Source organism: Phyllostomus hastatus, unplaced genomic scaffold, assembly GCF_019186645.2.
Source record: "Phyllostomus hastatus isolate PE091 unplaced genomic scaffold, TTU_PhHast_1.1 phas_contig_159, whole genome shotgun sequence".
Lineage (NCBI taxonomy): Eukaryota > Metazoa > Chordata > Mammalia > Chiroptera > Phyllostomidae > Phyllostomus > Phyllostomus hastatus.
Genome location: NW_025333640.1, coordinates 25,423,687 through 25,436,349, shown reverse-complemented (window position 1 = coordinate 25,436,349; position 12,663 = coordinate 25,423,687). Strand labels below are relative to the sequence as shown.

At 42.9% G+C, this 12,663-nt stretch overlaps 1 protein-coding gene across 2 annotated transcripts in view; it reads right to left on the bottom strand.

Annotated features, from left to right (window-relative positions):
- Positions 1-12,663, bottom strand: part of NR3C2 (nuclear receptor subfamily 3 group C member 2) — a 292,292-nt gene that overhangs the window by 145,083 nt on the left and 134,546 nt on the right. The window contains exon 3 of one of the 2 annotated variants that reach the window (XM_045830979.1): positions 2,001-2,152. In XM_045830979.1, the coding sequence (XP_045686935.1) occupies positions 2,001-2,152 (152 nt within the window). The remainder of the gene's footprint in view (positions 1-2,000; positions 2,153-12,663) is intronic. The other variant, XM_045830980.1, reaches the window with a different exon arrangement.

The following is a 12,663-nucleotide window of genomic DNA, read 5'->3' as shown; positions in this document are numbered from 1 at the left end:
CGAACCCAGAAGGGGAGTTCTTAAACCGAATGTCCAGGCAGAATCGGAAGGTGCCAGAGGTAAATATCAACTACTTATTTTCTACTGAGCTAATCAGATAGTTAAGAAAAAAGAGAAAGAGTGGAGGCACACTCTTCAAAAATAAAGCAATTTCACTACTGTACAAATGAAATTTTCCCCTTTTCCTGAAATGAGGCTTCTGGTCACACAGAATCCACCTTCCCCTAAGAGACACGCCTTGCCCACACTTGGTCTAGGCAGTTCAAGTTGGCGGACCCCACCCAGGACTAGCCTATGAGATCCCTGCGTTCCCTGGTCACAGGAGCTGGTTTGGAGCGGGGCAAGTGAGTCAGGTTGCGTCCACGTGAAAGTCAACTGGGGCTTGTATGGGAACTGCTGTGAACAGAAAACCCCAAGAACTCGCACGGCTGCAGAGCATGAGCAGAGTCAGGCAGTGCGGAGAATGGGGCTGGGCTTAACGGCCTGGCTCCCGCCCACTGCCCGCCCGCAGCTAGGCCGACACTGGGACTTTGCAGTTACATGGACCAATGGTCTTCCACTGGCGCTTAAGCCAGTTTGTGTTGAATTTTCTGTCACCTGTAACCAGGAACCCATATTCGGAGAAAGAAATATGAAACTCCTATTACCAATTCAGTGCTGGGTTTGGGGACTATTAAATACTTAATAATGTAAATAATGTGAAATCATGTAATATCAATTCAATAATGCAAAGTCAATCCCAGAAGCAAAGAAATAATTAATTGATCAGCTTTTTCATCCTAGAGCTAAGGATATTACCTTGCAGTCTTCAGCAAAACAGACATGAAATATTTGAGTCATTTATGTTTAAGTCTCCAAAGCAGCAATTTCTTTCAGAAAACTTCCCTGAGAAATACATCACCAGGAGTCTTGAGGTTGAACTCCTTAGTGAAAATAATGTCAATTATACACTACTTTTACTAATAGCAAAAATTGTACACTTCAACCAGTCATAATGGTCAACATTAATAAAGCCATCTGGCCTAAGTATGACATTAATTGCTTATAAGTGAGAGTAAGAAAGGCAAAAATAAACTATGAGACTGTTTCTCCTTAGGAGGTACGATTAGTTGGACAGAAGAAAAACATACCCTAAAAGAGAATCTCAAACTTTTCCTTTCATTACCATTTGAAAACCTTCAGGAGGAATAAAGGTAGGACTCAGAGACCTGGAATCCGAGGTAACTGTCCAGTGAACTCATTCTGTACAGAACACCCCCTAAGTTACAGAGGTGAGACTGACAGTAACATTTTACTCTGCTGCAATCGCATAAACTTCCACAGCTGACCCTTGAACAACACCCTTTAAATGGCAGGGGCCCACGTATATGTAGACTTTTGCCCAATAAATATTGTAAATGTATTCTCTCTTCCTTAAGATTCCTTAATATTCCTTTTGTCTAGCTTTATTGTAAAAATACAGTGTATAAAACATATAACACACAAAACATGTGTTAATCGGCACATCCTATGTTATTGGTAAGGCTTCAGGTCAATAGCAGGCTATCAGGAGTTAATTTGGGGGGAGTCAGAAGGTACACATGGATTTCCAACTGCTCGAGGGGTCAGGGCCCCGCCCCCATGTTGTTCAAGAGTCAACTGGACAGAAATGCAGAAACAACGAATTTTGTGTGTTCCAAGTAAAAATGCCCTTTCAGATTATACAAAGTTACGATAACACAGAATTATGTTTCTTAGTCTCACTGAAAAAGAGATTGAGATAAACAAACGACAAAAAATTCTTTGTAACTGGTCATCTCCGTTTGCAATTTCAAATTATGCCCATTAAATATGGCTCAGTGGAAAATCTTTAGGCAGTTTTTAGATAAGGCATTATTACTATGTACCACTGACCAATGACATCAAAAAGACTTTTTGAATTATTGCCCAATAATGCTATAGAGTTCAACTGTGCAAGCAGACTACACACTAGGAAAAAAATGTGTAAAAGGAACACCCACATGAACATTTACCTTCCACTGCTCTTTTGAAGAACACCTTGCAGCTGCCACAGGTTACTACCCCATAATGACATCCTGAAGCCTCATCCCCACACACCAAACATATTTTGGAAGGTCTTGAGGATCCAGTAGAAACACTTCGTAAAGTAGAGCTGGGGAAAGAAATAAAGATTTAAATAACTACAACTATACTGTAATGGCACCTTTGACACGCTGTATAGCTTAGCTCAAAACTGACCACAAGTCATGGTTCCATAATGAATTCAGCAGGTACTGGTCACACACTGGGACTCGGGAAATGAGGGTAAGCCCTATCGGTGGGGGGATGCTCTCCAGCATTTGGAAGAGCAAAGCCTCTGGTCAGTATCGAGAAATAATAAATCATCACATGTAAACTGTTTTCTTCCTTTTCCTATTTTTGAGGAAGTTTACCAAAAACATGCGTTCAAGGTGAGCAGAGAGGAGGAGGGTCTTGAGCTGAGTCATCTTGAAAGTATTTTTGGCAAGAAAGAACTATTACAACACCTCTCAAATCTCTTCACCCAGACTCAGCTTATACATCTCCATTAAGCCAGATTTAAAAAAAAAACAACTTTTTCCACAACTATCCACTCATTAAAATAAAAAAAAAAGATTGCTTCTACCGCTAGCAATTTACCCCACCCTTGAAGTGTCTGCATTTTTCCATGTTGCCTTACGTTGGTATGTTTGAATTACTTCATTTTGCTTACTAACTCACAAAAGGGACACGGTCAATATATATTTTTAAAAAGCCACACATGGTAAATATCTCAGGTACTGTTCACGGTTAGAAACTGAAGGGTTTTGAGCAATAGTTTTTAGGTACAAATTTATCCCTTTAAGGAGAAATCTGTGTGAACACATTTTAAAAGGAATCTTCTCAAGTTGGATACTATATTACCGTGTTAGTTCATGGCACAGTCTGAACAAAACGTTTTAGATTCTAGTAAGGAATCCTACTTCTCTGACAGTTTAGATGTGTATCAAGTAGGCAGGAAACTAATTTTTTTCATGCATAGTCTGCAGACATTTATTGACTATCTGTCTACCACAGGCCCCGTGCAAAGTACTGAGAAAATAAAAACATTGTGTTGGCCAAAAAGTCTGTATGGTTTTTTCCATAAAATAAAGGACACATTTTTCATTTTCACCAATAGCTTTATTGATTTGGGTATTTTGAGTATGTCAGCTCTCTCCCATGTGGTATAACTTTGATTGTTCTCAATTAATGTCTCGATTTGACCAGTGTCAACTTCAACTGGTCTGCCTGACTGTGGAGCATCATCCAGTGAGAAATCTCCAGCACGAAACTTTGCAAACTGCTTTTGACACATTCAATCAGTCACGGCACCTTCCCCATACACTGCACAAATCTTTTTTTTTTCAGTTGCATTTTTACCTTTTTTTAAATAATGAAGCATAATATACCAAAAATGTGCCGAGTTTCTTCCATCTTCGATTAATGACTACACAAAAAATTCATCAATTTTTGTTTTTTTTAATGCATGATGGTATGACAGCTGTCTCAACACAATCTAACACAATTTTTTTTTTTGAGTGAAGTTAAAGAAAACTAAGCACTTCTGGAGCCATCATACAAAAAAAAAAAAACAAAACATTTTGGCCAACCCAATATTCAAAAACCACCACTGCCCAGCCTCTGTCCTCAGCGTTCCTGGGGACGGGAACCAGTGCAGTGAGTGCTGCGCTGTGCGGTGAGGTGGTGGCTGCTGTGGGGTCGGCCCTCCCCACCGGAAAGGGTGGGGACACAGAGTCAGAAAGCATTTCCCGAAAGGTGAGAGCAGCACGGAGTTTTGAAGCAGGACCAGATGACAGGCAGACCAAGAAAGAGGGCAGAGGAAGCAGGAAGCGTGACGGCTTGGAGAACTTCTAGCTGGACGTGTCCAGAAAACTCCGGGTGGGTTGTTATGGGGCCGCCTTCACCTTCCTGTTAGGGCTTTTGTGTCCATGTGAACCAGCAGGCATGTGATTTAAAAAAAGAAAGAAAGAAAACATACCAAAAGGCTAGGATGGTTGTGATACGGTAATGATGTCTCTGCTTTTCAAATTAGCTGAAAATGTGATAATATTGCTCTAATGATTTAGGAAAACAACCATTTTAAGTGCTTTAACTACGTTCTCACTAGGATCGGTCGAAGGACCTATTTGGCTGCTCCGAGCACTGTAGCATGACTCACTTTCTAGAAAATGACTTCTTGAAATCAAGGACTGAAACAATGTTCTCTGAAGTTGTTTCTCCTGAGAAAAGAGCCCTTTATTATTTTTATTACCATCCTTTGACTTCTTTATGGCATTCAAAACATTCCATTTCGGCACCAGTAACTTCTTCAGCATAACAGCCGGGAAAACTCAATCCATACTCTGTCTCTGTCTCTGTCTCTCTCTCTCATGCACTTCACAAGAAAATATGACTGGTACATATTTAGGATATAAGTTAAAAATCATCCCTAAACTGCAGTTGCCCTTCCTGACTACAGGCATCCATGGGATCTGTATTTAACATTTTCGTGAGCCTTGGTTTTGGTCCCGATACTTAATCCTCTTCACTTTGGTATTCTACTCTCCTTCTCTTCTATTCAACAAGCTCACTTTCTTGGTGATTTCACTCAGTCTCCTGGCTTTAAATATCATCCACGTGCCAGGGACTTCCAACTGTTTCTCACCAGCCCAGACCGCTCACCAGAATTTCAGATCCGTTTCTCCAACTGCCTCTCTGACACGTCCACTTGAGTGTCCGCTATGGCCCTCAAACGTAACACGTGCACAATCTGCAAACCTTTCCCTGCCTGGATCCAAACCTGATCCTCCCACAGACTTTCCCAATTCAGCCAGTGGTAACAGTTATGGGCTCAATCGTGTACCCACCCCCCCCCCCCGCCCAAATCCCATCTAGAAGTCCTGGACCCTGGGAATTCAGAGTGTGACCGTATTTGGGAATAGGGTCATGGCAGATATAGTTAGTCAATGATAATTAGTTAATGAATTAATGAGGTCACTCTGGAGTAGGGTGGGCATAATCCAATGTGACGGCTGACCTTATTAAAAAGGGGGCATTGGGACACAGACACATACTCAGGGAGAACACCGTGTGAAGGCGAACCAGAGGTGAGGCCAGGGCTGCCTTTCCGAGCCGAGGATTGCCAGAGACCCTGGCAAGAACACCCGAGGCTAGGAGAGAGGCACTGAACAGATGTTCCACTGCAGCCCTCAGAAGGAACCAACTCAGCTGACATTAACCTTGGACTTCCAGCCTCCAGAACTATAGGATAATACATTTCTGTTGTTTCAGCCAGGCAGTTCAGACTGTGGTGCTTTGTTACGCAGCCCTAGCAAACTAATACAGCAAGTTGGACTCATCCATGATTCTTCTTCTCTCATACTACACATCAAATCCGTTTGATTTAATTCACTTTACTCTCAGAATACACTCATACTCAGATCACTTCCCACGACCTCCCCTGCTACTACTCTAGTCCAAGCTATTAAGCCCTCTTACTTGGGCTTCACAAAAGCCTTCTGACAGATCTCCTTCTTTCTCCGTACCCTCTTCCTTCCCCTGTGGCCAGAATGAACCTTGCTCACTCTTTTGCTCAAAACCATCCGAGGGCTTTCCCCCACACTCAGAGTCAAAGTCAAAGTCATCCCTTTGACCATAGGGCCACAATCTGGCCCCTAGAGATATCTCTAACCTCTATCACTTACACATTTGCATGTCAGCAACACTGAGCACCTGCCAGCCCTCCAACACACCCCTCTCCGGGGTCTGTGCACTTGGGGACCCCCACCCCACCCTGTCCCCTAGACAGGAACACAGCCCCTCTCACTCTCCTTTGGGGCTTCGCCAAAGCATCTCTTTCTCAGTCAGGCCTTCTCTGACCACTCGGCTGAGAAGACCCCTTCCTCGGAACTCCCTCTTCCCCTTTCTACTTTATTTTTCTTCCTGGTGCACACCACCATCTACTATGTTGTCTATTTTACTTCTTTAGGCTGTTTATTGCTCACCTCATCCACAGGAGAAAGCAAACTCAGCAGGGGCCAGGATGTTCTTCAGTGTTCCCACCACTGTGCACGGAACCGCACCTGCCCCCCGACAGGCACCCGGTCAACCCCTGAATAAAGGGGTGATTCCGGCGCAGTGACACGCTCACCACAGTCACTATAAAACCCACCCCGCCGTCAATGCTGCAGGCCGAGTGCGTTCCTCACACAAAGCAGCGTGATGTGTGCTCACCTGCCCGGGGAGGGGAAAGTGTGCAGTAGCAGAAACAAGTGAAGAGAAACGGAAGAGAGTGGCTAGTATAAAAGAGATGGGAAATCCGAATTAAGGCAGTGCATTTGTTTAGTTATAAAATTACACCAGACATGAATTATTTCTCCTTCTTGTTCACCGACATCTTTCAATGACCAAAGAGCAAGTTTGCTTCTAACCGCCTGTCCCCAGCCAGCTCCGTCTTCCGTTTTTGGAACGCCGGGCTGAGCTCCTTCTCCCGACACTGCCTCCTCTATTTCTTCTGTCGCCTCGGCCCCTTTTCTTGATCACCAGGACAGATTTTCTGCGGAGCTCTATCACTGGCCATCTCTTTTCTTGTCTCTACCTTTGTCCCTTAGTGATGCCACCCACCACCCCGGCTCAAACAGCGCTCCGGTGGCTGACTTTCCAAATCTTCATATCCAGTGATAACCTCTTCCCGGGTTCCAATTCTGTGTTTTCACTTCCTTTACATACCCTCTCTGAGCTATGTTCTATCAGCTTCTGGAAGGCTACTACCATCTGCTAGTCACCCACGTTCAAACCTTATACACCTTCTTAACTGTCAAATGTAGTCAGTCACCCAGTCCCACAGGGTCCAGTCTTCACACGCTCATGTCACCACATTCCCCCCCACCATCGGTACCACGGCTTCAGTCTCATCACTTCCGAAGGGTCCCTCCCTAGCCCTGGCCACACACCCCCTGCCTTCATTCTACAGTGGCTGACAAGGGGATTTTCCTGTTGAACAGTTCTGGCTCTGTTACTCCCCACATCAGAAATCTCCCATTGTCCCCACCCAATTCCGCCATAAATGCTACCCTTGGCAGCACACTTAAGTCTGTCTTCCCAGTCAGTGTTCCCCTGCAGGCCCTCACACTGCCTGGCCTTGTGCTCCCTGCACTCCAACAGCCCTGTCAAGGCGTGGGTACCTCCATATATACATACACAACCTGCCCTGGTCTCTCCCTACTCCCACTCCTGGGAGCCCCACCCACCCCTCGTGGGGCTCTGATGTTCTCCCAGCGGGAAGCTCCCCCTTCCTGTCTCCTGACGCCTCTCCTTCAGCAGTCACCACTTTTGCCCTTCCATTAGTGACCTGGGCACCTCTCCTGATCCCTCGAGGGCAAAAACTGTGTCCTAGGCACCTCTGTGCTCCCCGCTGCCATCACAGCAGTGCTAGTGTATGATTTATTGACTGGATGGCACTGTACTCCTACTCTCATTACGGTAGGACATACATTTCCAAAAGGCAGTTTTATAGAAGGTCAATTAATGAGGCCAAGGTTACAGGTTCAATTCCCATACAGTTCATTTAGCTTTGCATAGAGGAACAACAACAATGACAAAAAATCCAGGGACACAGACTGTTTTCAAAAGCTCAGCCAGCTGTCTCACAGACATGCACCATTACCACAGAAGAGAGTCCACAAGGTGTGGACGGGTCAGGAAAACTCCAGTTTCTGCTGACGCCCTGTCATGTGGTTCTCTCTGAAACTGAAAGATGGCACAGGGTGGGGAGGCTACATACCCAGTTCTAAGCGCTACATTAGTACATGTTATAAAGGGGGGGGGGGAGAAGACGGGGGTTGAGAAGGAGGGGGGAGATTTTGAACTTACTTCTTAGACATTGAGTGTTGTCAAAATACAAAGCTTATTTACTGATGTTGTATGTCAGAATTCACCATTAAAGTTTATGTAATCTACTAAGCAACTACATAGGATGAGAGGACCACACTGTAGGGCCAGACCTGCAGGGGCATAAGAGGAAATGCAGGCTCAGTAGACTAGAGCTGGGTTCTAGCTCTAATTTAGCCTCTACCTAGTTAAACCATAGCAAAATCACCCCTCTGGGCCATAATTCTCACCATAGAAGGGTTGAATATATGATTTCTAGGATGCTTCTCAAGATATCCTTTTAAGGTAAAGATAGATACAAAATATAAATGGGACAGTATGTCATGATCAAGTTTTAGCCAAGCTGAATTGCAAGCTCGAATTGAACACCATGTATTATGCACTATAAACAACCATTACTTAATCTTGATCAAGCATAAAAAATCTCCATGTAGCCCTGGCTGGTGTGGCTCAGTGGTTGAGTGACGGTATGCAAATCAAAGGGTTGCTGGTTCGATTCCCAATCAGGGCACATACCTAGGTTGCTGGCCAGGTCCCCAGTAGGGGGCACGCTAGAGACAACTACACATTGATGTTACTCTCTGTCTTTCTCTTGCCTTTCCCTTCTCTAAAAAATAAAAAAGTCTTTATAAAAAAATCTACATGTAAACACATATTCTTTCTAGAACAGCTAATCTTATGACACTTAGATTTTTTCTTGTATCTATGCTGATTTTGGAAGGGGATATACTAGCTAATTATCAAAACACCTTATTGGGCTGTCTTTCCCTCCCCAAAATGATTAGACACTTAGGGGAAGCAATAGGGAGTTGTGCAAGAAAAAATAATTTATACTGATCAAAAAATGGAGTAACTGGCCCACTAAGAATCTGCAATGTACCATGGTGTTTCAGAAATTACCATATGTAAAACCATCTTGCTCCATCTTTACAACTAGATAACAACACAGTAGTGACTGATCCACTACTCAGTAACCAGAAAGTCTTCATATGAAGGAATACTTTATCTCATTTCTTAAACTCATTCACTATAATTTAACAAACCTATCCTTTGTACCATCACTCAATCAGATATATGCTTCTACAATCACTCCCAGCTGCTAAGAAGTTTTCACCCATGTAATCATTTCAAACATCCACTCGACTACTTAGAAGAGAGTGAGAATTCAGAAGAAACCCTTCTATGCTTACCTGAACGTATTGGTGTGATTAAATTGCTCACTAATCAGGCTGTTCACTGAAAACCTCCTATGGGCCCCATGTCCTAGGCACTGGGATGAAAGCTCAAGAGAAAGCCCCCACCCCCGAGCAGTTTCTACTGTAGGAGGAGAGATACACAATACAGAAGCAAGTGCATGATTTTAGGTAAGAGCTATGGAGAAAATCACAGAGACTAAGGATGGATGAGGGGGTAGCAGGGGAGGTAGAATTCTTCATAAAGACCTCTTTGGGCAGACCAAAATGACAAAGTAGCCAGCCATGTAAAGATGCCAAACGAAGGAAAGAGCAAGGGCAAAGTCTCCAAATGACTGTGACATGTTCCTGAGACAGTAATGAGGGTGATGTGGCGGAAATGAAGTTAATGAGGAGGGAGGGAACACAGGAGGAGGTAGAATGTAAGGCCCAAGAAGAAGGTAGAGATGTACCCCGTGGAAGGCATGGATGGTAATGACTTAGAATGCTATGCTAAGTGTCCCCAGGGTGACGTGGATATTGACGTGATGGCCATGTACAAGATTTGACTTTGGCTGTTACAAGGAGAATGGACTGTAAGAGCGAGTGGTGTTGGAAGTGGGGAGATGAGCCAACAGGCTCCTGCAGGAGATTAAGATGGCTTCCGCTGGGGTTAAAGTAGTAACCACGGTGAGAAGTGGCCACATTGGGAAGAGTTTTGTTTTTCAAGTGAATAGCACTGAGAGGACTTGCAGAAAGTTTTCATGGTAGTGCTATTAATCAATATATTAAATTGGGGTGAAAAGCAGGGTGCGAGTTAGAGGGAATTTGTTTTGAACTTGATAATGGTCGAAAAGTATTGGGACAGTATATTCTTGTTTTTTTTTGTAAATAATATGCATGGTATTAATTTATAGTTTACCCATAGGACATACTGGAACAATATATACCAGTTCTGGGCCCGTTTCCTCATCAGGAGTGATAACAGGGGTCCCACTATACAGGGTTGTTATAATGAAATTACTCAATATGTGTGAGAGCACTTGGAACTGTGTGTAACACATATTAAGTATTCTTTCAGTTATGGCTATTGTGAGTATTACTGATGGGTGTGTAATTCTTCACTATGACGGCCATAATAGTGGAACCTCGGGCAACTCTACTTTTCCATATTCTATTTCCTGCTCTGCATTTAATTTGCATAAGTATGTGGAGCATGGTTAAGCAGAAGAAAAGGTTTTTAAAAATGCACAAGGAAATAGTGGTGCTCCAATAGCCATAGAGTTTACTTGCTACACAGGCAGTGTTTTGTGTGTACGCGGATTTGAGCATTTGTGGTAACAACTCTAGTCCCTCTGGAGTCTGCAGTGTGTAGGGTGGGGACCGGCCCGTTAGATCGTCAGGGTAAACAAATTGTTGAGATTGGAATGCACACTCTTTTATGTGAACATCACTGAAGCTAAGAAACGCAAGTATTTGGAAAACAATCTGTATAAAAAAAAATTTCATGAACATAAATCAACATGCAACACCTGGTTCGCTAAAATTCTTATTTTTACTCACACATAAAATATGCTTAACAAACCTTTCTGCTGGCTCTTTCCTTTTGTTTTGATAAGCATATATTTTGAGCGACGCATTTATGTATTTATATATTTTTCATAATTATTTTATTGCTGTTCAATTATAGTTGTCTGCATTTTCCCCTAACCTTGAGTCACATATTTAATCTTAAGCACCTCAGTCTAGTCTTTCCATTATTTAGGCGAATATTTGGGAGTGATTTTTGTAGTGTATTTCCTTTCCTGGTGTTATCTTTGATGGTAAGTGAGTCATTAACGTTTTGGGGGATAGATCCTCACTCAGTAAGGTTCATCCTCTCAAACCACAATTAATAATGCGCTGCAGATAGGAATTTAAAAAGTGGGTATCCACTGGACGATCTCGGCTGTGTGAGTACAGTTACAACTAAAGTCACTGGATACAGAAAACGGAAGGACATAACGGGATTGGAAAATGGAATTCAAAACAACGGTTGACTGGCCTTTTTCAATTTACTTCCTTTGTCTGCTTTCACAACAGTTTACACCATTAATAATATTTATTAAAGTGGCCCTGTGTAATGAGGTATGTATTTTCTACACTCTAACTTTCATTTAAGTGCAATTTGCCCACCAAGGACTCAAAGTTATAATTAAGAAACTCTAGCTTCCGCCCAGCAAAAAAGTAGCCTGACCCAGGTCTGCAAGGGAGACAAGGTGGAACAGTTTGGATGATGACAAACTGAAGCCCACGCCAGTATGTGTCGAACTGCTTTTTAAATAGAAGGATCTACGTTAGGAGGGCATTCAGGTAACTTTTTCTCCTGAAATATAAGCTATGGCTAGACAAATGAGCCTTTGATCAAAATATATAAAATCTACTTTGGGGAAAATAGACAAAAACATTTCAATCTAAATGTTATTTCTAACAAAACAAGGGAAATGGATAATTTAACTATTGGTCACTGTATTATTTAGGAGTTATTTCAATCAATCAATTTTTTTTTAACAAGAGATATGAAAGTCCTTCTGGGACTACAAGGATAACCAATGGCCTCTGCCCTTAGTGAAATTATAGTCAAGGAAGCTAACACTTGGAGATGGGTAAACATGTAAGTCACCATGTGCTAATCACCCATGGCTTAAAAATGAATCAGAACTCCGAAAATTCTGATAGCTGGCAATTGACCTGGAGGGAAATTTCATGGAGGAACAAGGCCAGGTGCAAATAAGTGGGGCCAAGAAAGACATCCAGGCAACAGCAAAGGCACTGGGATCCAGCACTTGACAAGCTGCCCTCCGGAGACAGGCATGAAAAAGGGCCCAAAGCACAGAAGGTTTGACACCCGGTGAAGTGGTTTAAGATGATCCTAGGACAACGGACTGACACATCTGGTAGACAACTGGAAACACGGCAAGGAAAATGAGGAGAAATCAGTACAAAGTTTAGCATGTTAAAGGATGTAATGGAAGTGATTGACCACAATTTTTACTATATGCAATACAGACAAATGATAGCTAAAATGTCTCATGTAAGTACCACTGAACAGGGCAAGCACACACAAAAAGGTTCAACAAGAGACAGGTTGGACAATGCGCTGTAAGATAAGACTACTCTAAGTAGCAAGGATTCTAGATTTTGCTCATGGAACAATGAATGGATGAGTTCACCTGGAGAAAAGATTAAATAAGGAGAAACAAGGTAACAGGTGGAAATCTAAGAAAACTAGCATTTCTACTTAGGCAGGGAAAGAAAAAGTGACTAGCAAACCTGAGGGAGAAAAAACAAAGTGGCAGGAAGGCAAGATAACTCAGAGTCTTGGAATCAAAGGGACTGGTGGGGGTTAACAGTGCCCAACGCCACCAAGCAACAAGACTTAGGGTTATGGTCACGGTTGGCGCCACTGACCCTAGCAATGGCCATTTTTATGCATATATAAGATGCATAGATAAGCCATATTGAAGTGAAAAGCACTTGCCACCTTTTTTATTAAGGAGTTTCCACATTCAGGGAAGTTGTC